Source organism: Engraulis encrasicolus, chromosome 3 (genome assembly GCF_034702125.1).
Source record: "Engraulis encrasicolus isolate BLACKSEA-1 chromosome 3, IST_EnEncr_1.0, whole genome shotgun sequence".
Taxonomy (NCBI): Eukaryota; Metazoa; Chordata; class Actinopteri; order Clupeiformes; family Engraulidae; genus Engraulis; species Engraulis encrasicolus.
In genome coordinates, this window is record NC_085859.1 from 53,941,233 (window position 1) to 53,965,630 (window position 24,398).

Below are 24,398 nucleotides of genomic sequence, written 5' to 3' on the forward strand. Positions count from 1 at the left end.
TGGTGGTGGTGGTGGTGGTGGAGGGCGAGTTCTCAGGCCAACAGAGATAATAGGAACAGCCAGGAGCGGAGAACAGGAGGGGGGTGGGGGTGGAGGGGCAGTTCTCAGGCCAACGGAGATTGTAGGAGCAGTTACAGCCGGAGAAGGGGTGGTGGTAGTGGGGGAGTTCTCAGGTCGACGGGGAACAGTGTTGCCTGGTGTTCATTCGTGGCTTGTCCACTTATGAGCACTTCGATTTCGAACAGGCACCAGCACTGTTCTTGGGTGTGTTTCTCAACAACGTCTTTGCTAACTATTAAACCTACTAAATTACTAACTGGTTAGCAACGTTGCTTTTGAGAAACAGGGTCCTGGATGGCCTGAAAACGGCAACATTGGAAAGAAAGAAGTCTTATGGGCGACAATGGGCTTATGGTTAGCAAGTCTGTCTTGGAATCTAATAGACAGGTCATCAGCTGGGAAAATTAGGCCTTTCGTCCTACCGCACTTTTCTCTGTGGATTACTGACCAGAAGCCCTATTGGAAGAAATTAAAACATGGGGCCACGTCAATTTTTGCTCAGAATTCAATATGGCCGCCATTTTCCAAAGTGACTTGTTTTCATGCATTATTACATTGTACTATAAGGTGATATTCATGAACGATTAACTACTTTCAGCACTATTCTGTCCTATTTACTTACAGACATGTTTACAAAGGTTGACTAAACTAAAAGAATTGAAAATAAAGTTGGCCACCTTGCAATATCCAAAGGAAAGTGCTGAAAATAATGATTGAAATGCACATACAGAGTCTATGGCTGCGGAAATTAGGCCTATTGTCCTGTCAGGTTTTTCACAGTGGATTACAGACCAGAAGGCCTATTGAAAAAGATTCACCAGCTGGTTGCCATCTCAAATGTGCTCCAAAATTCAAAATTCAATTCTCTGTTTTTCAGAATGGCAGACTTTCATACATTTTTCTCAATACTGTAAGACCATAATTATCAATAAAGATAACCTATTTTCAGTGAAATCTCCTATCTACAGACGTGAGTACAAAGGTTGGCAACAGAAAGATGTAAATTTCCTATAGACAATATCCTAAGGATTGTTGTCAGAAAATGATTGAATTACACATACACAGTTGACTGCTGAAAAAAGGCTATTGATCTGCCAAACTTTTCACATTAGATTTCTGACCAAAAGTTTTTCAGGCCTACATTTTTTTTTGCATAAAGCAAGGTTGAGTGTGCATGCGTGTGTGCGCGCGCGTATCCCCCGCTCATATTTCCCCTGCTCTACAGTGTCTTTCCCCCACACACTATTCTGCCTCCTCCACCCCCTCACTCATCTTCCCCCACACACTATTCTGCCCCCCAACCCTCTCACTCATCCTTCCCATGCTACTCTGCCCCTCCACCCCTCACTCACCCCCCACTATTCTGCGCCCCCCACGCTCAACCCCTGACTCATTCTTCCCCCACCAGCCCCACAAAATACTTGCCCACCGCCCACCCAATGTGAAAAGTTTGGCAGGTCAAACCACCCCCCCCGCCGACTGAACTTACCCCCCCCCCCCACACACACACATTATTCTGCCCCCCCAACCCCCCACACACTATTCTGCCCCCCCACCTCCTAATTCAACCCCGACTCTTCCTCCACCCCCCCCACAAAATACTTGCCCACCGCCCACCCAATGTGAAAAGTTTGGCAGGTCAAACCACCCCCCCCCCCCCCCCGCCGACTGAACTTACCCCCCCCCCCCCCCACACACACACACACACACATACATTATTCTGCCCCCCCCCAACCCCCACACACTATTCTGCCCCCCCACCTCCTAATTCAACCCCGACTCCCCCCCCCCCCCCCCCACCCCAATCTGCCCCCCTACCCCCGCTCACCCCCTCATTCATCCCCCGCTCCTCCACATCATTCGGTCCCCCCCAACACACACACACACACGGTCTACTGTGTCTGTTAGTGTATGTAAAGAACCACACTGGCCACACACACTTCAGAAAAAGGCACTCAGGCACACGTACACACACATACAAACGCACAAGCGCGCACACACACACACACACATACACACACACACACACACACACACAGTTTGGCAGGACAATGTGTTTGTGAAATTCAATCATTTGACAACATCCTTTGGATATTTCAAAGTGGCAAGATACAGGGGGTGGACAAAATACCTGAGACACCTATCATTTTAGTGTTGGAAGTTTAATGGCTCAAATGGACCAGCCTGTTGGCCAATCTTCATTAATGGCACATTGCACCAGTAAACTGAAGTGTGAAGGTTCAATGAGCACAGTTTTGCTCAAAATTATGCAAAGCACACAACATTATGGGTGACATGTCAGAGTTCAAAAAGGAGAAATTCGTTGTAACTGTTGCATCTTTGACCGAGACAGCAAGTCTTGGAGCCACAGTATCTTTGCATCTTTGACCGAGACAGCAAGGTGTCTCAGTTATTTTGTCCACCCCCTGTATTCATTCATTCATGCCTCTTTCTAGACAACCTTTATACTCATATCTGTAAGGAGACAATTTAACTGAAAAATAGGTCATCTTTATTGATAATTATGGCCTTACAGTATTGAGAAAATGTGTGAAAGTCTGCCATTTTGAAAAACAGAGAACATTTTGAATTTTGGAGCACCTAGATGGCCTCAAGTTTTCATCTTTTTCAATAGACCTTCTGGTCTGTAATCCACTGCGAAAAACCTGACAGGACAATAGGACTAATTTTTAGCAGCCATAGGCTCTGTATGTGCATTTCAATCATTATTTTCAGCACTTTCCTTTGGATATTGCAAGGTGGCCAACTTTATTTTCATTTCTTTTAGTTTAGTCAACCTTTGTAAACGTCTATGTAAGGAAATAGGACAGAATAGTGCTGAAAGTAGTTCATCGTTCATGAATATCACCTTATAGTACAATGTAATAACGCTTGAAAACAAGTCATTTTGGAAAATGGCGGCCATATTGAATTCTGAGCAAAAATTGACGTGGCCCCATGTTTCAATTTCTTCCAATAGGGCTTCTGGTCAGTAATCCACAGAGAAAAGTGCGGTAGGACGAAAGGCCTAATTTTCCCAGCTGATGACCTGTCTATAAAGGTTGCAAGTTCGAATCCAATGTCGTCCATGGCTGAAGTGCCCTTGAGCAAGACGCCTAACCTTGCATTGCTCCAGGGACTGTAACAAACACCCTGTAGCTAAAGAATTGTAAATAGCTGTAGAGGATTGAAGCGTCAGCTAAGTGTAATGTGATGAAATGTCTGGAGGGGATGCCTCTCAAACATTGCTTACAGGCAACAAAGTGAAGTCGTAATCTGATGGTTAGATATGGGGGGAAAATAGCTGCCCTGAGGATTTAATGTTCTTTTTTGTCGTTTGGGGCTTTGGAGTGCTTCCCTGACAGGGCTGATAAGTACTCTCAGCATCTTAGATGTACAGGGCAAACTGTCTTCCTGTCAGCGCTGTGCTTGATGCTGTTTTTCTTTCTTATTTCATGGGCCCTGACAGCAGGGTCCTCTGGAAGTTGCCAAGAGTTTTGCTTTAATCTGTAACACAGCTCAAGCAGTAGTTGATCTCACCTTTTGTATCTTTTAGCCTCCGTCTACGCGCACAGTGTGTTTTCTTGGCCAGCTCATTCACTGTGTGTGTGTGTGTGTGTGTGTGTGTGTGTGTGTGTGTGTGTGTGTGTGTGTGTGTGTGTGTGTGTGTGTGTGTGTGTGTGTGTGTGTGTGTGTGTGTGTGTGTGGTTGATCTCACCTTTTGTATCTTTTAGCCTCCGTCGATGCGCACAGTGTGTTTTCTTGGCCAGCTCATTCACTGTGTGTGTGTGTGTGTGTGTGTGTGTGTGTGTGTGTGTGTGTGTTTATAAAACTCCCAAGAAGGATTAAATACAGTAGACAAACCTGTCCCAAGGGCAATAACACAGACTCTATGAACCCTCTTTGTAGTCTCTCTGTCCACACTTCCTATCTTGTTGGCTAACTCCTCTATGCCCTCCTTCTTTCTTTTTCCTTCTCCCTCCCTCCCACGCTGTCTCCCGTCCCTCCGTTCCACTCTTCATGTTTTGCTCTATCTACTGCTCTCTCTCTCTCTCTCTCTACCCCACTGTCCCTCTCCCTCTTTCCCTCTCCTCTAGGTGTAGAGGTTGATGAGCTGCAGCACCTGCGCAGCCAGGTGCACTTGCTGCATACGCAGCTGCAGTTTGAGCGCTACAAGCGTGAGCAGCACGCCATCCGGAACCGGCGCCTGCTCCGCAGAGTCATCAACGCCACCGCGCTGCAGGAGCAGAACGTCTCTATGGTAACTACACACCCATGACCTTTCTCTCTCTTCTCACCACCCTTACTCTTTCTCTCTCTCTTTCTCTCTTTCTTTTTTGTTCTTATTTTAGTCTTTATTGTGACAGGGTAATGAAGGGTCAAACAGGATGTGGAAGAGAGAGATGGGCTGGGGTTTGGGATATGACCCTGGGATATGACGCCTATGCAGGGGTGATAGCAGTCCGGCGCCGCGCCGGAAATCCGGCGTAGCGTGGCTGTAGAAAAAAATAAAATAATAATTTCCCCAAAATTAATAAAATAATAAACTATCGCGTAGGCCTTCATTAATGTATGGTGAAAATAAATGAGCGCGCAACAGCCTGTTGTAAGAGACGCGAAAGGAACCCAAATGAGCAGCAGCCCATAATTGTATCATCCCGACATCTTACTGAAAAATGTATCAATTCGTTACGTCTTGCTCTTGAGTCACTCACCACATCACTGGCGGCAGTCTTCTAGTTCTAGTGAAAGGAGAAGTAGATTGGCTGTCAGTATGCACAGTAAAGAGAGTTCTAGGCCCCTACTGGTTACCCTTCTCAGATATTTTCACTGTCGACGGAGGCAAATCCAAAAATGGCATCTCGTTATACTGAAGAAACGGAAGAAAGTACTAGGCCTATAGGCCAAGTCTAGACCATTTGGATTCCAGATAAAAAAATTAGCAACTATTGCTAGCACAAATCCAGATGGCTTGCTAGTTGTGATGGGTGTGTTGAACCGGTTTGTGGGATGTCAGTGGAATACTAGTGAAATTCTGTGATCAAGAAAACGTTTGAAGGTTAAGGCCATTTAGTTATTAATTTGCCCACTGTGGCATGTTGGCTTTGGGCCGAATGATTTTTGCCTTGCGCAGGTTACTCCAAAAACCTGACCATAAACGGCTTATTGATGCGCATAAACGGGCTCAGTGAGAGTATATGTTTGAAATAGGTTCGTCTATTTTCCTCATTTATGTGCGCTAAATGACTGCGCAATGTTGACAAACTTTGATGGAGATGGACGTTCTTTCAAAAAAAGTCTGTATGCTCAAAACGGTAGGCTATGCTATGCCCGTCATGATACTTTTTTTTTCTAGGTGTAGTGCGTAAATGTTGTCTGCATTGGAATAGCGGCTACCATTGCGACATGTCCAAATGACAATGGAATGCTTGGATCGCTAATGTTTGGCAAGCCTAGTTAGCCTTGTAGGCTAGTGTGAGCTGAGTTTGTGGATTTTGGTCTACTGTTGATTGAGGGATGGTGTTTTGTGTCGTTCCTGACAAACCACGTGTCAAACTGATTTCAGGGAGATGTTTATAATAGTTATGCTGACTAAACCAACGCGCTCTGTGAAAACCCCCAAACAGCCTCGCACAGGTTCACACAGGCTTTCTCTCTCGCGCGCTCCCTGTCGTAGCCCTTCTGCGTAATCGAATCCAGTTATTCCACGCACGATGCACAGGTTGTATTGTCTGCACGCTCTGGGCTACTTAATCCCTACTCTCGGGCAGGGTGCAATTATCAATATCAGACTCTCGTGAACTTCAAATACTTGGCTTGCGTTCATGTGGCCACCACGGTGTCACCTAGACATGCAGTGAATGTTCATCTTATCTTCACGTCCTGTGCTATTTTCATGTAGCTTAATTCGGTCCTGACTTTGTTTTTGTTGCTTTCTGTTATCTTTTCAACTCGTACATTGTAATGGGCGTGTGTACACGCGAGTGAGTGATTTTCATGTATTTTAATTGACTACAACCCAATGCGAAAGTCGCGCAGTAGTCACACAGGCTATATATACTGTCCTGTCCGTAATAACCACTGGTTCTGTCATCCGTGGAGTCGAAATATGCGATGTGAACGTGGGCCTGCATGTAGCCAATCATGCGCTTGTGCCCTAAATATCATGTACCGGTAATTAAAGGGCGTTTCCCTACAACGGAAAGGCAGGGGTTATAGCACAGCCCTTAAACAATCTGTGGTTATAGGTAGACCATGGGGCCACGAGTAGGCTATCTAAACGTATGTCCAGTAGCCTATACAAGTTATATGAGCAATGTCCCAATGAAAATGAAACTTATCAGCTTGCAGCAAATGTCATGTCATTTAAAAGTATTGCTCAATTAATTGGTAATCACCTCCTCTATTTTGGACAGAGTGTAGTTACTGTACTTTGGAGTAGTATTGGCCTCCTACTGACCTGTCTTGGTATGGCTGCTGCTACATATGTAGCTTTCAGTTAATTCAATGTGGTAAAATATGCACCATGTTTTCAGAAATGCATTCTGGTGTTGAAATGTTGCATTGGTTCAATACCCACCTCAATAACTTTAGTGCAACATCACAAGCCTAGAATGCATTTCTAACTGCATACGTTGGTATTCGTTTTTGCAGCTAGAATTGAACGTGGTGGTCAGTTTCTTTCAGCCAAGTGCTGTAGCCTACCAACAGGGAAATGATCTGTGTTTTCGTGAATAACACTATAGAAATAATGCAAAAATGAAAACATTATCTTAAATGTTTGAATAATGTGTTTGAATAATAATAAGGCCTACATTACGTCTCATATGCAGTATGTCCCGTCGTCCCCCGGCCCCCCCTCCCCGACCAGGAAAAAAGTTCAGGCTCAGGATTTTTTTTCACTATCACCCCTGCCTATGACACCGCATGTGTTATGTGGGTGACTTAGTGCAGTGCTCCACAGCACCATCCCCAACCTCTCTTTTTTCCCTAGCCTTGCCCAATTACATCATGGCAGGGTTTGCCCCAGCCCTTTACAGTTAAGGTCACCTTGAAAACAGGCTTTCCCCCCTGTTGATTAGGTCCCCTGAAAATATGACTGTTTTGTCTTGTGAAGAGAATTTTTGAAGCTGCTCTTACGAAATGATAAAATAACGCTGTTTTTTTGGAGGGACGGGAGTCATTTCATTTCATGTTACATAACATAGCCTTTCCAATGATGTCATGTGTCTTTGATACCCGTTAACCATCCACCCACCTTGACTAGCTGATGTTCTGCGGGAAACACCGTATGGTGTCCCACGATACCTTCATTAGTGATTCAGTATCTTCCCCTGATACACCTCATCACATCACATCACAGACCTTGCAAATGATCTGAGCCGCATCACTTTTTCCCCCTCCAAAGTTCTGTGGTTTGAAAATACTTTATTATTTAAAAAGGTCTTCTTCTTATTCAGGTTCTAAAGTTTATTTTTCTAAAGCATTATGATGGTTTCATATTGCACCTTTTTGTGCTATCATTTTGGCATCTAGTCAGCTATCTACTGTAGATGTATGCCGTTAGGATAGCCTAATATTCAACTTCAAACTTGCCTTGATTTATTTGTCAATGTTAAATTGATGGCCCTGTCTATCTGTCTTTTTTTCCCCTGTTACCTTTAATCTATCTTTTATCCATGGCTGTCTACCTTCTCTCTTCTCTCTGTCCCTGCCACCATTTTCTCTTTCTGTCTGTCTGTTTGGTCCATTTCTTTCCTCTTTTTCTGAACTCCTGTTTCTCCATCTTCCCTTCCTTGTCTAGCAACCCATATCTGTCTTCTCTCTTTCTCTCTCTCTGTCTCTCTCTCCCCGACTGACTGGTTTGTATTTGTCCTCTCTGTGTGACGTTTTTTTCCCCAGCGGCCGTAACCCTGTACCTTAGTAACTGTAGTCCTATCCTGTATGAGGGCCTGTTGGGATAAACTCATCAGCAAAGTGTCGTACGATGTATTTTAAGTGTAATGTAATGCTGTCACCTCCTGTCTGTGGCATCATCTCTCCTCCTGAAAGGATGTACAGTCATTACCATCAGAGAAGTGTAATAACAATGTAATATAATGCTGCCTCCTTCACCTCCTCTCCTCCACCACCTCCTCTCCTCCCTCCCCCACCTCCTCTCCTCCTTCACCTCCTCTTCACATCCTCTCCTCCTTCACCTCCTCTCCTCCCCACCTCCTTCATCTCCTCTCCTCCACTTCACCTACTCTCCTCCTGCTTCACCTCATCTCCTCCACCTCCTCTCCACCTCCTCTCCTCCCCTTCACCTACTCTCCTCCTTCACCTCATCTCCTCCTCCTCCATCTCCTCTCCTCCCCCACCTCCTCTCTCTCTACCTCCTCTCCTTCACCTCCTCTTTCCTTCACCTCCTCTCCTCCCCCACCTCCTCTCCTCCCCAGAGGGAGCAGCTGCATCTGCAGGAGGTGGAGCTGCAGGGCATGCGTGTCAGCCTGGAGGAGGAGCAGCGGCGGCTGACCAGCCTGCAGCAGGAGACGCAGGCCTCGGCCCGGGAGCTGCAGGAGCAGCTGGGAACGCTGCAGCGCCAGTGCAGCCAGTACGCCGCCACCACGCAGGAGCTGCAGGTACCAGCGTAGTTGTTAGCCAGTTAGCAACCTGAGTAGTTGCCAATGGGAAATTGCATTGCAAGCAACGAAGTAGCCAATTTTGTTAGCAACTATGGTTTCGAGAAATGCACCCCAGTAGTGCTAGGAACTTAATGTTGTGTGTTGATGTGTGTGAAGTAACATAGCTACCACACAGGAGCTAAAGGTAACTGAACTGCACGGCACCCAGACAAAGTGGTTTTACCTAAATTACCTCACTAGGCGGCCATCTTTTCGACTCTTTTGGGGATCTATTTCGATTAGCGAGAATCTTTGAAAATGCATGCTGGAGAGGGAGTTAAGGACTGTCAGATAACTGATGGTCACTAAAATCATATGGTTAAAACCGCTGTGAAAAGTTGTTCAGCTTGTGTGCCGTGTAAACAAAAGGTACTTTTGATCAAATATTTTGTTATTTTCCTCCCCCTTGCAATCGTCCTGGTATAAACAGCCAGGTTTATCACTTAACCTTGTTGTTGGAATCCCCCCCTCATGTGTTGTGGTGTGGTGTGTTGTGTTGTTGTGTTCAGAGCGAGCTGGAGGAGAGCGAGGAGAAGGTGGCCCTCCTGGAGGCGGAGCTGGAAACGGCAAATAAGAACCTGAGCAACACGGAACAGCTGCTGAGTCAGTTGTCTTTGAAGGTGAGAGTGTATGTTTCTATGGTACAGTACAGGCCAAAAGTATGGACTCACCTTCTCATTTATGCATTCTCTTTATTTTCGTGGATTTTCTGCTTATTTTTATTACCTCATTTATACAGAGTGTACTGATCATACGTTGAGCCTGATATCAGTTTCATTTCATTTGGTCCCTACAGTACTTCCTCTCCGTCCTCGCCTGTCCCGTCTCCCTCCCCCTCCTCTGTGTATCTGCCTCCCCCATACATCTCTCCTGCCGCCCTCCTCTCTCTCTTCACTCCCTGTGTCATTCCCTCTCACTTCCTCTCTTCCCTACCTCCCTGCTGTCCTCCCTACATCCCTCACTCGCCGTCTCTTCATCCATCACCATCCCTCTCTCTGATGCTCTCCTCTCCCCCTCTCCCCCCCCTCTCTTTCATTTCTTATCTCATTTTCTCTTACTGCTCTACTCCTGTGTCCCTCCTTCCCATCTCTCTTTTGCTGGCTCTCCCTCAATCATTCCTTCACTCTTTTCTCTGCTGTTCACATTTTTTTTTCTCAAACCTTCCCTTGCTTCGCTCTGGTCTCCCCTCCTCTCTTTCATTACCACTCCTCTCCGCTGAACTCTCTCTTCCCCGCTCCCTTTCTCTTTCCCCCTCTCCTTTCCTCCCTCCATATCATCATGTCCGTCTCTTATCTCCTTCTCTGCTGAGCCCTCCCTCTCTCCCTCCCTCCCTTCATATCATCAGTTCATCTCTCTTCTCTCCTCCATGGTCTCCCCCAGCTGGGCTATTCTGAGAGGCTGGAGGAGCAGGTCTCCTTCCTGCCTGAGTGCCAGCTCTCTCTCTCTCTCTCTCTCTCTCTCTCTCGCTCTCGCTCTCTCTCTCTCTCTCTCTCTCTCTCTCTCTCTCTCTCTCTCTCTCTCTCTCTCTCTCTCTCTCTCGCACACTCCCTCCCTCCCCACTCCACATCTCATCATGTCTCCTCTGTGTCCTCCAGCTGGGCTCCTCTGAGAAGCTGGGGGAGCAAGTGTGCTTCCTGAGTCGCCAGCTCTCTCTCTCTCTCTCCTCTTATTTAATCTCATCTCATCATGTCTCCTTCCTCTGTGTCCTCCAGCTGGGCTCCTCTGAGAGGCTGGAGGAGCAAGTGTGCTTCCTGAGTCGCCAGCTGCTCCTGCTGGGGGAGAACCACCAGCTGTGCCTGCAGCGGCTGGAGCGCCTGGGGCCCAACGCCAGCCAGGTGCGACACACCCACACCGCACTGATCACGGGATCGCAAGGGGGGTTGTGTGAGTGTGTTGTGCATCGGGGTGGTGGGTTTGAGCGTGTGTGTATGTGTATGTGTTGGGGGCTGGCTTTGTGCTATTCATCTACATCTAGGCATATAGGCCTACTGTATTCATCTAAAATGAGGATGGAGATATGGGGGGGGCGCACACGACTCTCCACTGTACCATGTCAAAGCAGACCGATCCGCCCACCCACCACCTGAGGCTGTGATATGGTGCCCGTGATATGAGAGGGACTGTGTGCAGCGTAGTGCCAGTGCAGTGCAGTGCTTGTTGAGGCCGAGGCCGCATGACTGCCCTGACTCCCGTTGGAGCCCCCTGTGTGAGTGTGTTTACTCTAGCCAGCCTGCATGCTGCCGCCAAGCTGCCACTGCTGCACTGGTTGACAGTTGTTTTGGTTCCCGAGTGTTAATGTGTGGGTGGTTTTGTGTTCATATGCTTGTGTGTGTGTGTGTGTGTCTGTCTGTGCATGGATGCCTCTCTCTCACACACACGCCTAGCTAGGGGTGTAAATCAATGCCTTCACGGCGACTTGATTCAACATTGATTTCTTAAGCCAACAATTCGATTATTTTCGATACAGACGAATGCCCCACAATTTGATTCGAGCCAGTTCGATGGTTCATATTTTTTTAACATACAGGCAAGGTTATGTCATTTTAAATAAATTAAAGAAAGCTATAATACTGTATATACATGCTTGTTATTTGAGAACCATAATCATAACCATAACCACAGAAAAAATATCGCCACAAAATGTGTGCAGTAATAAAGTGACAAAAAACTATTTATCTAATTCCTTGCGGGCAAGTTGATTTATTGAATCATTGGCTGTAGGATCGATCCATCGTTACAAAGCGATTATTGTTAACACCTGTGCACCTAACTGGCCAGTGTGCTCTTCTTTGCTGCGACGTGCTGGGGAGGAAGCATCAGGAAAAGAGATGCTGGACGCCTTGACAGACTGGTGAGGAAGGCGGGATCAGTGGTGGGCATGGAACTGGAGACACTCACCTCAATAACCGAGAGCAGAACACTGAGCAGACTAGACTCTATTATGGACTATCAGCATCACCCCCTTAACGCCACCTTCACTAACCAACTGAGTCTGTTCAGCCACAGACTCCGTGCTTTCACCTGCAGGACTGACAGACTAAGGAAGTCCTTTGTCCCATGGGCAATTCAGCTGTTTAACAACACACAGAAGGACACTAAGAAGAACATCATCATAGGGGACTGGACTGCCTGAGATGCCAGAGCTGGCCCAGCCCGGGAAACCTCTTGGTGTGTGTGTGTGTGTGTGTGTGTGTGTGTGTGTGTGTGTGTGTGTGTGTGTGTGTGTGTGTGTGTGTGTGTGTGTGTGCGTGTGCTGTCCAATAACTGCACTAAGGAACTTTTGACCCTTGACCACTGGACATACTTGTTTTTCCTACTTACCACAAGCAAAGACTGTGATCTGTCGGAGCTGGCCCAGTTACTGGGGAACCTCTTTGTGTGTGTGTGTGTGTGTGTGTGTGTGTGTGTGTGTGTGTGTGTGTGTGTGTGTGTGTGTGTGTGTGTGTGTGTGTGTCTGTGTGTGTGTGTGTGTGTGTGTGTGTGTGTGTGTGTGTGTGTGTGTGTGTGTGTGTAGTGTGTGTGTGTGTGTGCTTGCCTAAAACACTTACCTGTACTTTACTGTGACATTGTAAGAATGTTCATCCCCTATCATACTCTGTACACTGCCTACTTCTACATACTATACTATATCATAGATGTATCCATCAACACTTGTTGTCTACCTTAACTGACAGAGTATGTTTTTTCTGCTTTGGTCTATCCCAACTCACAGAATGTCTTTTTGCACAATTACCTTTTCTACATTTATCTCTATTATTTTATTTTATTTTCCCCACCCTGATGACTATTCCTGTGTTTATTTTTGTCTTGAAATGTCCATGTGGGCTTTTGTGTATTTGTGTATTTATGTAAGCTACTGGATACCTGAATTTCCCCCTGGGGATCAATAAAGTTACTCTACTACTCTACTCTACTAACTAGAGACTGTAAGCGATACCTTGTAATAACTGTAAGTCACTTTGGATAAAAGATTAGGTAAATGTAATAGTTTAATGCAACGCTGATCCGTCTTTGTGTCTGTGTGTGTAAGCATGTGCGTGTGTGTGTGTGTGTCTGTGTTTGCTCAGGGCATTTGGAGGGTGCAGACGTATTAGAGGAAGCATTGCGTTTTTAAAACTGTGTGTGAACTGTAAAACTTTGTGTAAACTCCTAGAAAATTTGGCTTGTGCTATGATAAATACCTATCTGTCAATCCAAATAAAGAAGTAAACTGTGTGTGTGTGTGTGTGTGTGTGTGTGTGTGTGTGTGTGTGTGTGTGTGTGTGTCTGTGTGTGTGTGTGTGTTCAGGAGATGCGCATGCTGCAGGCGTCGTGGAGGAAGGAGTGTGAGCGTGCGCGCGTGGCCTCCGTGCAGCAGGGTCAAAGGTTAGACGGGGCACTGCAGCGCGTCACTGACCTGGAGGCCTCGGTCAACAAGAAGGAGCAGCTCATCCTCACGCAGAGGAAACTGCTAGACGACGTCAAGCTCAAGTCCAGGTGTGTGTGTGTGTGTGTGTGTGAGAGAGAGAGCGAGAGCACTAATGTAAGCTTTTGTACCTGCTGTGTGTGTTTGTTTGTTTTGTTTGTTTGTCTTTGCCTTTGTCTTTGTGAGAGTGCTAATGTGTGCGTGTGTGTGTGCTCTGCCTGCTGTCTAGGTGAGTGTGTGTGCGTGTGTGTGTGTGCGCGTGCTGCGTGCGCGCGTCAGCCTGTCGTCTAGATGTTTACTTTGTGTTTGGTAATAAGAAAGTCAGAGGGGACACCTGTCTCTGGGAGGTAGGGTGTGTCGAGAAGAGACTTGAAAGTTCCACAGGAGGTCCGTCTCTATTCCGTGTGTGTGTGTGTGTGTGTGTGTGTGTGTGTGTGTGTGTGTGTGTGTGTGTGTGTGTGTGTGTGTGTGTGTGTGTGTGTGTGTGTGTGTGTGTGTGTGTGTGTGGTCAGTAAATAACAGTGACGACCTCTGCTTTCAGAAGAGTTCGGCTACTTTCCCACATCTGATGATGTGTGAATGTGAAACGTCTGGAGAACGCCATGACTGTGTGTGTGATGATATGCAACTGTTGTGGCAAACAGTCATAATACTGCCGGGAGGGCTGCATAAAGCCCTCTGTATTAAAATTCAGCTCGGGTCTCTGCGCTTTGTCAACTTGAGTTATTGGGTGCTGTGGCCAGCTGACAGGCCAGCTTGAGAAGGCTGGAGGAATATCCTGCCTAGTAGTCCTTTCTTTTCCTCTCTACCTTTCTTTCTCTCTTTCTCTCTCTCTCTCTCTCTCTCTCTCTCTCTCTCTCTCTCTCTCTCTCTCTCTCTCTCTCTCTCTCTCTCTCTCAGCAGGCTATGAGTGGCCCCTGCTATTGGTGCTGTATCATCCCCCCCACATACACTATTGATATGCTTCTTATAAGAGTATTCACATCCTCTGTATACAAAGACATTTATATCGTCCATATGTTCGCAAAAGAATAGCAGCAGCACCAATGTAATTAAACAAGAAAAAAAAAAATGGCATGTCACGACTCCTGTACACGTCACAGGTTCCCCTCATTGTGAAATGGGATATTTGCATTTGTAACATTAGTAAGGGAGCTAACTCCCTTCACTTTGTGCTTCTTACATGTAATAATTATGCATACATTAGTCGATGAGTATGAGAGAAATGCAGCGTCTTACAGTCTGGAAAGTATGGCACACATGTTCAGTACATTTGCAGTATAAACGGTCATGAGCTCAGTCTTAAATTGTCATTGATAGTAGTGTGTTCATTTGTCCTCTTATTCACACACTTAAAAATAAAAAACTTACAGTACCATTGTTGTGCAATAGTCAGATTAAGTAGAAAATGATCTACCCCTCTAATTCTTTTTAACATCAACGCTGTTACCCAGTATCTCCAAATACACCAGTGATTGACCACAGGAGAGAATCTGGGTTGTGTGTGTGTGTGCCTGTGTGTGTTTGTATTCTTTGTGTGGGAATTGTCCTTCTTGATGAAATTATTTCATCATTAGCACATGACTGATCTCATGCACGTATGGAAATAAAGATTTGACAAATGCACTCATTTTTGTGTGTGTGTGTGAGTGTGTGTGCGTGTGAATGAGTGTGCACATGCTTGTGTGTGCTGCTAATCAACATTTGTCAACATGTGCTGCAGGAATGAGCTTCAGGCGTCAGAGGAGCGCTACCAGGCCCAGAAGCAGGTGACCCAGACCCTTGGGGTGGAGCTACTGAAGCTTTACAGCCAACTGGAGATGGACAGGCCGACCAATCACAACCGAGGCCACGCCCCAAACCATTTCATTAGCTCCACGGATGGACTTAACCCCAGCAGGTGAGTCAGCAGTTTTCAGCCCTGAAGGTGACTCGGCAAGGTGTCACCCTTTGCACTGTGGTGTTCTGTCGTAATGGGCTGCTTCATCAAAATGCCCGTATCCAGCATTTTCCAACCTTGGGGTCAGGACTCAACGCGGGGGCTCCTTGAAATGCATTGTGCTGGAAACAAAACGAAACGAAACAAAACAAAAATCTGGATATTTTTCCAAGTGCGGTAATTTCAATGACGGTAATTATGATTCACAAATTAAATTGTGTATGGGGTTGCCAGAGTGGTGGTGTTGAGTCATCCTGGTGCTTAGAATTTTTGATGCCTACCTTCTCATGGGCAATGGAGGAATGACAACTCGTCACTTTGTGGGCGGAAGTATCTGACATTCGACAACCAATGCTAACAAAACCTGCTCCCATTGATGGTGGCTTCAATCTTATTGGTGGTCATTAGTGATGCAGCGTCACTTGATATTAGCATCAAATTGAAGCCTCTGGCCTCTTTCGGCTCACCGAGTTGCCTCTACAGTCGTCAAGTTCAGTTGAAATATATTGGCGTTCCGTCAATTTGTCTGTCATAGCCTCAAGGGACCAAAGGGATATATCAATGTGTATTTACACATCAATGGTTTGGACATATAGTACATTCATATCTTAATATAGCTGTACAATATATAAAGCACTACTTAAAGTGTCTTATGAAAAAAAATGTGCATCGCTAAAAATATATGCAGTTTGGTGTTTTTGTTGAAGTGTCTCATAAAAACGTCTCAGATTTTCTTGATTCACAGCAGGTTTTTTCCCGTTTCCTTTTTCGCTGTGCATACCATTATGTTAGCAGCCCTCCACCAGAGCAGTGTTTATTTACACCCAGCCTGTCTTGTATTTATAGACTTTTCTTCACAGCGTTTCTTAACTTCTGTTTCTGCATCACAGCTTTTCCCTCATTCACTTGCTGATCCAGCACTATGACAGCGTTTCATATATTTTCTTAAATAGATGTGTTGACAGCGGGCACCAAATGCAAAAAGATGTGTTGAGAACATGCATGAAAGAGAGAACTTTTATTATCAGGCAATAAATATCAACATTTTCAGCTCAGAGTCATAAAACTATAGATCATTTCAGACTTCTCGGACAGCTGGGGACTACTTGTCTCACATCAACATGGTTCACAAACCTACGTCGCATGCAATTCCTACAAAGAGCAATCCGGTGTCCAAATGATGGACAGACCAACATAGCGGGGTGTATCTAATCGCTGCCAATGACGAAAATGAAGCCACAAGTCTTGTTGTGGTCTGTAGGTAATGCCAGGCCATTTTTTGTGACTGAGATGTTGAGTGTTTATGAAAAGGAGATGACGTGATGTAAGGTCTAAGGCAGTGTTTTTTAAAGTGGGCGCTGGGGACCCCTGGGGGACAGATAAATATATTGAACGTACTAATACAAATATCGTATTATTGTTATTGTATGTATCTCATGGGTCACTGACTCACGGTCCTATATTAGACTATGGTTGTGAAAGTGGCTTGACTCATATAAGAGGGGCCTTGGCTGGAATCTTCTGATATATGAGGAGCCTTGTCATGGTTATGAATAGGAATCCCTGGTCTAAGTTGTTGTGTTTGTCTTGATTCAGGGCAAATGGCTGTGGCGAGGAGTTGGACTCCCCGGACGGCAGCGACAGGTGTAAAGGTGTCCAGGAGGCTGCAGCGTCACCCCCCCTCTCCGCCTCCCCTTGCCCCCCCTCGGGCAGCCTGTTGGGCCGCCGCGCTCGTCAGCTCTCTCGCAACATGAGCGACGGTCTCTATGACAACGAAGACGTGCCCCTGGAGAGCCAATCGAACACCAGCTCGGGGTGTCACTGCGATACTCCACCTTCTCAGGCCTCCCAGGCAGAGGTGCAGTCATGTGACCAGTGTGTGTCATGTGACCAACAGGAAGCCAATGAGGGCTTGAGGAGGTTGGAGGATCTGCACATCATGGACTACAATGAGCTGCCAGAGTCAAGCTGAGGTGTGTGTGTGCGTGCGTGCAAGCGAGCGAGGAAGAAGTGTGTGAGTATGAGGTGAGGTCTGTGTGTGTGTGTATGTATGTGTGTGTGTGTGTACAAGGGTGTCTGAGAGAGAAGAGGTATGTGAGGTATAGACAGTGACGAGCAGAAGTAAGAACGGGTGTGTGTGTGTGTGTGTGTGTGTGTGTGTGTGTGTGTGTGTGTGTGTGTGTGTGAGAGAGAGTGTGTGTGTGTGTGTGTGTGTGAGAGAGAGAGAGAGAGGTGCCATTTCTACCAGTTTCAATGACCAGAAAAGGCCAAGCACAGGTCACCCATCATCCTCCTCTTCCAAGCACCATGAATACAGTACCCACCTTCCGTAGGAGCACCTCGTCTCCATGACATACAGGGCCGGATTAAGAGGACCTGGGGGGCCCTAGGCTACAGGTTGCTGTGGGCCCTCCTGGAAGGCAAATTTTGAGGCAAATTTACATAAACGGTGTAATAATTATAAGCAAGAAATTATGGATAACATCAACTGTATTTATCACAGCAGAGGAAATTTAAAATTTTGCGTCCTGTTAAAATTCTGCAATTTTTCACTTGTGGCCAATCAGGGGCCCCCTGACAGATTGGGGCCCCTAGGCTGCAGCCATATCTAGCCTGTGCATTAATCTGGCCCTGATGACATAAGTGCAGTGACCACAGCAGTCAGCCCACTCACTCACTGCTCACCCCACCCCACCCCACCCCACCACGCTACATTACATTACAATACCTGTCTGCTCCACTTTGTGCTTTAGCAGCGCGCCGTGACCTTATTTAATATGACCTTCTAAATTCTAGTACACAAATTTTTTACTATGTAGTTGTTTTGCCTCATTTTATCCACTCAGAAATGATTGTAAGACCAAAAAAAAACGAATATCAAATGAAGAATGAGTGACATACAGGAGTAATAGGGACATGTCTATTTAGACAAACAGTATATGAAATAGGGACATGATTATTAGACAAACCGTATATCTGAAACAGGGACATGACTGTTGGACAAAACAGTACATCTGTTATTGAATCCAGTCTGTGGGGGTTGTGAGCTGTACGGTGGGTAAATATTGACTTTGTGGCGATCGTCTTTGGGGAAGAGTAATGGAATGGAATGTTTATTTTAACTACTGCCAGGGACACATGATAAAAGATGGAGTGTATTTTCCATGCCGTGGAAGCCGAGGGCGTGTTGCAAAATCAATGTTTCAGTGTTTGTTTTCCTCTGCTGTTTGTTACTTCAGGTAGTAACATGCTACAGTCACATGATGGTCAGACTTGGTTAACTTCAGTATTTGCAGTTTCTGGGGTTTGTCTCCTCAGGACCAAGTGCAATACGCGCTTGTCAGTAGTGTGCTTGAGCCAACGCTTACGGTTTAGGGGCTTTGTTTTCTGATAACACGCACGCAAAGAAAAAAAAAGAAAAAAACAGCTCAATCCAAACTCTGACCCTTTTTGTGCGATTGTGTTTCTGTGACTGCGGTTCTGGGTTGCTTTCAAGTGTTCAACTGGTGCTCTCAGCAGCACAGCCAAAAAACTGTAGGCCTTTAGTGCTATTAGTGATGATGGACACTAATGGAAACAATAAAACTTATATATGTATACATCTTCTTAGTGCGTCTGTGTCTGTATGTATTTATTTGATGGTTGGTTATTTTAAGTTGAAGAGAATGTCTTCATGATTTATAGCGTCTAGTCAACTGAAGAGATTTTATGCATGGTTGTGTCAACCATAGCCTCATCTTAGCACACCCTCCTGCTCTTTTCCAAAATGAGATGTATCCATTTCATAGAATGTTGGGAAATTGACATTTTTGTAGTGGGAATTCCATTGCAAAATGCATTTTATAGAGGTTTAAAAAGTATGTTCTCAAAACATTTGAATGACAAGAATTCACACAGATGATAGGACTTCTTAACAATCAAATCCAATATTAAAATGCAAAAAGTCAAAAATGGTGAATATCGCGTTCTGGAAAAGAGCTCTTCTAATACATGTACAGAGGGTCTGAAACATTCCATTTGGGGGGAAACATGGATTGTGATATGTAAAACTAATGTAAATGAATAGCATTAACGCTCATATCAACCATATAAGGCAGATGAAAAAATATAATATCTTAATTTTCACTGTTCAGGCTGTTCTAATTATAAAAATCAGCTAAGCTCTGTGTAATGCATGCATTTTCATTGTCTTTGCAGGAGTGAGAGGAGACTCTAAAAGAGGCGATGGCCCCATCTGGTGGCAGCCCTTGCACTTGCACTTGATAATAGGCCTGCCCTTGAAAATGTTTTCTGTGGTAGTCATTAATTAATCTCCATTAATCTAGAGCGTGCCAACGAGACCCTGAAGTGTAATTACTGCAGGACAGAGGAGTAGAGGTCTACCTCTCCCTAGACACACATCACATTTCTCTTTCCCATCAAACACCGTTGCCACTGCCTTTGAGCCAACCACTGTTAATGGCAAGCACATCAATAAATCACTAAATAAAGCATCAGTTTTCTGCAGATTATACTGTTGCAGCGGCGTGCCAAATCCCTGAAACACAATAAAAGCCACATGAATATCCAGAGTGCTTGTGGAGGAAAAAGGCCAAGCCTTGTACTCTTTAACATGCAATGTAGATGTCATCCATTTAATGTTCGTATCAGAAATAAGACTGTGTCAATATGACGGTAGGCTTCAATTCCAGGCCTTCCCAGGGGGCTTCCAGGCAGGTCTCCTAGCCTGCCACACTTTTTTGTGAAAGGGACGTGGGAGTCGTGTCTCCCGGGTGGTTCGGGCCGACTGAACACTGCGCTCTACCGCTGCATGCCTCTTGGAGTTGGGTGTGGGAGTGCAGGGGAGTTGCAGAGGTCTAGCAGGGGTGGGAGTGTGGATGGGGGCAGGTGTGGTTGTCATTGCTGGGACAGGTGTGATGGGTGATGGCGCGGGAGAATGCTCGGGAGTGGCAGCTAACCTCAGCAAGTCCAGGGCCAACGGGATGAGGCTGACCACACCACCATAGTAGTTCTTGGTCTCACAGCTGAGCCGCAGTATCTCATCATGAGGATACCTGGGGAAAGGTCCAAGAAGTTGGCTCAGAAGAATGAATGGAAATCCTTTATTTTCCCAAAGGAGATTTGTTTTGCATTTAAAGGTACACTGTGCAAGATTTTTAGTTTTCCAGAATTCCAGAAAAGATTTCCAGAATTCATGCTACCCATTCACTACCTTTTTCATGAATACTTACCACCACCATCAAATTCTAAGTATTCATTATGACTGGGAAAATTGCTCTTTTCATACATGAAAAAGGGGATCTTCATGGTCCGCCATTTTGAATTTCCAGAAATAGCCATTTTTCGCTACAAAAATGACTGTACTTGGGCCATACTAGAAAATATTATTTTATTGTTCAGTAAACTTTCATGAAAAGATCAAATTTGGCAATAGGCAACCCAGTTTCAATGAGCAGCATTTGACCATTTCCTGCACAGTGTACCTTTAAGGGCCATAGAATGAAACAAAAATATTGACATGTCATTGCCCAGCACACCAATACACAGACAAGACTTTCTTTTGCTCCACTTATTTTTGTAGTTATAGTTATTTTAATTGTATTTCTCTTATTTATTTTATTTTGTTCTTCTCTTTTATTTCTTCACTATTTTTGTTTAACATTGTTGTTGATAGATAGATATGATCTGTTATGATAGATAGATATGATCGAATAGAAAAATAGGACATTTCGATTTTGAATGTGCTCCAGCGCAATGTAAGAGCATGAGCACGTGACTTACTGTGCTCGCAACTGGCTGATGTCACTCTCTGGATGAAGAAGTGCTTTGCAGGCTGTTAACGCATCAGTGCTGGAGCAACGTGCCCTGACCAACCTGAGAACCTTGTTGAGATCCGAAACGATCTCAAGAAAGAACGCGATAATCTTTCTGTCTGTGACACTGTTGCAATGCTGGACCATAAACCTTTGGACCTGTAAAAATGAATTATAAAGATCTCAGTGTGTAGAAAGGGAAACCAGCAAGAGGGGGGATGCCAGTAAACAGTATACCTGCGAGACCGTCCTGATAGGTTCAGTCCTTTCCAGCGCTTGCTCCCTTGCTCGCTCCAGAGCCGATATGAATGTGATCTGTTGTTGCTTGAAACGCTGGCGTTTGTTGTCAATTGATGATAGAATTTCGCTTTCTTCATTCATACTTGGCCTTGAATAGATCGGCTTTGCTTATATTTCAATCGGGCAAATAATAAGTGTGGCATGTCATGGCGTTGATATTAGAGAGAAAACGTCGAGAAAACACCATACGACCATCACACCAGTGATAAACAAAATTGGTCCGAGGGACTGCTGTCGCTTCGAACGTCGCATAGTGGAAAATTCTCCTTGAATGAATTGTTTTTTTTTTGTGTTGCGTAGCAACAAGCGCTGGACTCTAGAATGGGCGGCGGTAGTCATAGCAACCACTTAGCGGAAGAAACTTGTTTTTAGCAGGCAACTAGCTAACGATTTTATCCTAATAAAAGTTCTTCGCTTGTGACAAAGCCTGAATGTAAGTTGACTTTCCATCAAACGGACGATGATGGAAAGCTAATTTATTTTCAGAGAAATAGTTAGTTGTAGTCAGATAGTGGCCAGTGTTGCGTCCATGCACAGCTGAGCTAGTGGTTATGTTTACAACAGAATTTGGCATTTAACCAGTTAATAACAAGTGCATCGCTGTCGTGTTAAGCCTGGGATTGTTTACCGCATGTTGATGAAATACATTGTTGTTGTTGAACAGTTTAGCTGGTTGTCTGTGAAATATGGATGCCACGACAAGGCCTTTGAGGATTCCACCTGAGATGACCATCTATGCCGAGAAGCATGACATTTTTGACATGCTTCAGGTAAGTATGGACTGTCTGTAGGAAGGAGCAGCCCACAGTAGTTGATTATTTTTTATTTATAGATATGTTTGGACCGTCGGTCAGTCAAATCACTGTCTGTTTCTTTAACGTTTAAAACCAAATTATGTTATTGCAGTGTATGGTGAGACAACTGGTAATCGATAAGCCCGAAGACCCTATCCAGTATTTGATTGGGATGCTGAAGAAGGGAAACTTTGAAGGCAAGTACTGTATCATTGAGGCAAATCACTCAGAGGAATGTCCGTCGCTTGTTTTCACATCCATTTTCAATGTCCAGTCTTTACCACTAGGTGGTGCCATCGTCTTTATAAGTTGTACACTGGAGCCTCTGTGCCTGAAATACGCAAAATGATAATAAATTGCATTATCCAAAAGTAAGATGTAGAACGAATATATATTTGCAGCTTTTAGGTTTTGACAGGACAAATTACATCGCAGGACTGTGACCAGAGTTGGCATTACAACTATGCTGCTTATTGCAACTATACTGCCTAATCCCAAATTTGATGTTTTCATGCATATTTACTAAATAAACTAATATTTACTGGTCTGAACAAAGTACAGTAAGTTTTGCATCTGAAGATATCTATTGCCGTGAATTCAAAATGCCGGGCATGGGGATGATCCACCTTTTTATATGCGAAAACGGCTATTTTCCCAGTCATAATGCAGACTTAGAAATTGATGGTGGTGGGAAAACACTTCTGGAGACTGGAAGTTAACTACGAAAAACAATTACATACTAAAAAACCCACTCACTCTTGCACCCTCGCACTCCCTACTATGAAGCTTGATGTCGATGGGTCCAGTATCATATTGAATACCAGAAACATAATTTTACGTTCTTTCTTTCCATGTGTTGACCGATACACCTGTGAAATTACGTTTTTGTGTTTGCTTTTTGTTTTTTTCCAAACAAATTTCTAAGCTAGTCATTCTAATACTCCTTGGGTGTGTGTGATTTTGGTAAGTCTGTGATGAACAGAACTGACATAGATTATGAAAAATTCCTACAATGTCACGATTAGGATATTTCATCTAGGCATTTTATTTAAAAAACAAACAAACAAACAAAAAAAACAGTACATTGAAATGAGCTATGGTATGTGTCCATAGGTCTAAATACAAACAATTCTGTGGCTGTCCAAAAAAACCATAAAAAATGGTGTAGATTGCTGGCACTCTACTGCCAAACTTCCAAATACAGCGTGGCATTCAATGGATTAAATGATGAAGATGTGTTTGATTTTTTTTCCCAGTGCCTCGAGTGATACTTCTTGGGCCGCCAGCATCGGGCAAGAGGACCGTGGTGAGTTCCATGTGAAACTGGAGTCAGCCGGTGGTTCTTTAAGTTAGTGCTGTGGGAGCAGGATTACACCACGAGATAGCTGTGGTATATCTGTGTTATCTAATTCTTGTGTGTGTGTGTGTGTGTGTCTGTGTGTGTGTGTGTGTGTCTGTGTGTATGCATGCATGCGTGCATCCATGTGTGTGTATGCGTGCATCCATGTGTGTGTGTGTGTGTGTGTGTGTGCGTGTGCGCAAGTGTATGTGTGTGTGTGTGTGTGTGTGTGTGTGTGTGTGTGTGTGTGTGTGTGTGTGTGTGTGTGTGTGTTTGCGCTTCAGGCCAAAGCGCTGTGCGAGCGCACCCAGGCGATCCACATCATGGTGGAGCACATCATGAAGGAGGACCCGGACTTCAGTGGGGAGCCCCAGAGGTACCAGGAGAGGGGGGAGGTACTGTACCTACATGCAGCACAGCACAACACTACTGGAGATGAATACAGTACAGTAACCTAAACATGTTGAGTCAACTATGTATGTACATATGCTATATACGTACGTAAATACATTTGGATTGATGATTAGTACAATATTCCAAATACAAGATACAAGATATTTATTGTCATGTGTACCTGAATTCCAGAATTCATGTGCAATGAAAAGCTTCCCTGCTCGGAGAGTCCCAAAAAAAAGTAAAAAGAAAAAAATAGGGTGAATTGTGTGTAACTGGGGTGGTGTGGATCCGATATTATTAGTTTGTTCTTCCTTAAACACTGTTGATTGTAAAGTTAATTGAGTAGAGTAGGTACAGACAGCAAAGCACAGCACAGTGCAGCAAGAATACAAAGGTAGAAAAGTTATCATTTGTCACATGTATAGAAAATAATTTCAAGGTACCATGCAGTGAAATTAGAGTCAATTGAATTAAATTCAATTGGAAAGCCGGACAGCGCATCGCAACGCAACACATACCACACACCTCGCACCTCACACCAGGGATTTCGCCCATTTACAATACATGTATTTCTTGTGTTTGTACAAAGTGATGAGTAGAGTCAGGAAAATTGAAACTGATTTATTTAATAAAAACGCACGCACGCACGCACGCACGCACGCACGCACGCACGCACGCACACACACACA

The 24,398-nt window shown here is 44.8% G+C and overlaps 3 protein-coding genes across 3 annotated transcripts in view; 2 read left to right on the top strand and 1 right to left on the bottom strand.

Annotated features, from left to right (window-relative positions):
* Positions 1-18,673, top strand: part of tsc1a (TSC complex subunit 1a) — a 51,408-nt gene extending 32,735 nt beyond the window's left edge. The window contains exons 16-22 of the mRNA XM_063195730.1: positions 4,158-4,321; positions 8,499-8,681; positions 9,233-9,343; positions 10,436-10,558; positions 13,012-13,199; positions 14,852-15,028; positions 16,664-18,673. Coding sequence (XP_063051800.1) covers positions 4,158-4,321; positions 8,499-8,681; positions 9,233-9,343; positions 10,436-10,558; positions 13,012-13,199; positions 14,852-15,028; positions 16,664-17,039 — 1,322 coding nt within the window. The 3' untranslated portion in view covers positions 17,040-18,673. The remainder of the gene's footprint in view (positions 1-4,157; positions 4,322-8,498; positions 8,682-9,232; positions 9,344-10,435; positions 10,559-13,011; positions 13,200-14,851; positions 15,029-16,663) is intronic.
* Positions 18,674-19,680: 1,007 nt separating this feature from the next.
* On the bottom strand, positions 19,681-21,422 carry spaca9 (sperm acrosome associated 9). Its single transcript, XM_063195732.1, has 3 exons — positions 21,118-21,422; positions 20,849-21,039; positions 19,681-20,121 (listed from the first exon to the last, which is right to left on the bottom strand). The coding sequence occupies exons 1-3, from the start codon at positions 21,259-21,261 to the stop codon at positions 19,749-19,751; spliced, it is 708 nt and encodes a 235-aa protein (XP_063051802.1). The 5' UTR covers positions 21,262-21,422; the 3' UTR covers positions 19,681-19,748.
* An 84-nt stretch (positions 21,423-21,506) lies between these two features.
* ak8 (adenylate kinase 8) overlaps positions 21,507-24,398 on the top strand; it is a 47,376-nt gene continuing 44,484 nt past the window's right edge. Inside the window, exons 1-5 of the mRNA XM_063195731.1 lie at positions 21,507-21,613; positions 21,845-21,950; positions 22,087-22,171; positions 23,231-23,280; positions 23,598-23,708. Of these exons, the coding sequence (XP_063051801.1) occupies positions 21,867-21,950; positions 22,087-22,171; positions 23,231-23,280; positions 23,598-23,708 (330 nt within the window). The 5' untranslated portion in view covers positions 21,507-21,613; positions 21,845-21,866. The remainder of the gene's footprint in view (positions 21,614-21,844; positions 21,951-22,086; positions 22,172-23,230; positions 23,281-23,597; positions 23,709-24,398) is intronic.

Bases quoted from the DNA above. Each gene is read 5' to 3' on its own strand.
- spaca9 (XM_063195732.1), bottom strand. From the start codon at position 21,261: ATGAATGAAGAAAGCGAAATTCTATCATCAATTGACAACAAACGCCAG. The intron at 21,040-21,117 runs GTATACTGTTTA...TCATTTTTACAG, and splicing joins CTATCAGGACGGTCTCGCAG to GTCCAAAGGTTTATGGTCCA. The intron at 20,122-20,848 runs GTAAGTCACGTG...ACCTTTCCCCAG, and splicing joins ATCAGCCAGTTGCGAGCACA to GTATCCTCATGATGAGATAC.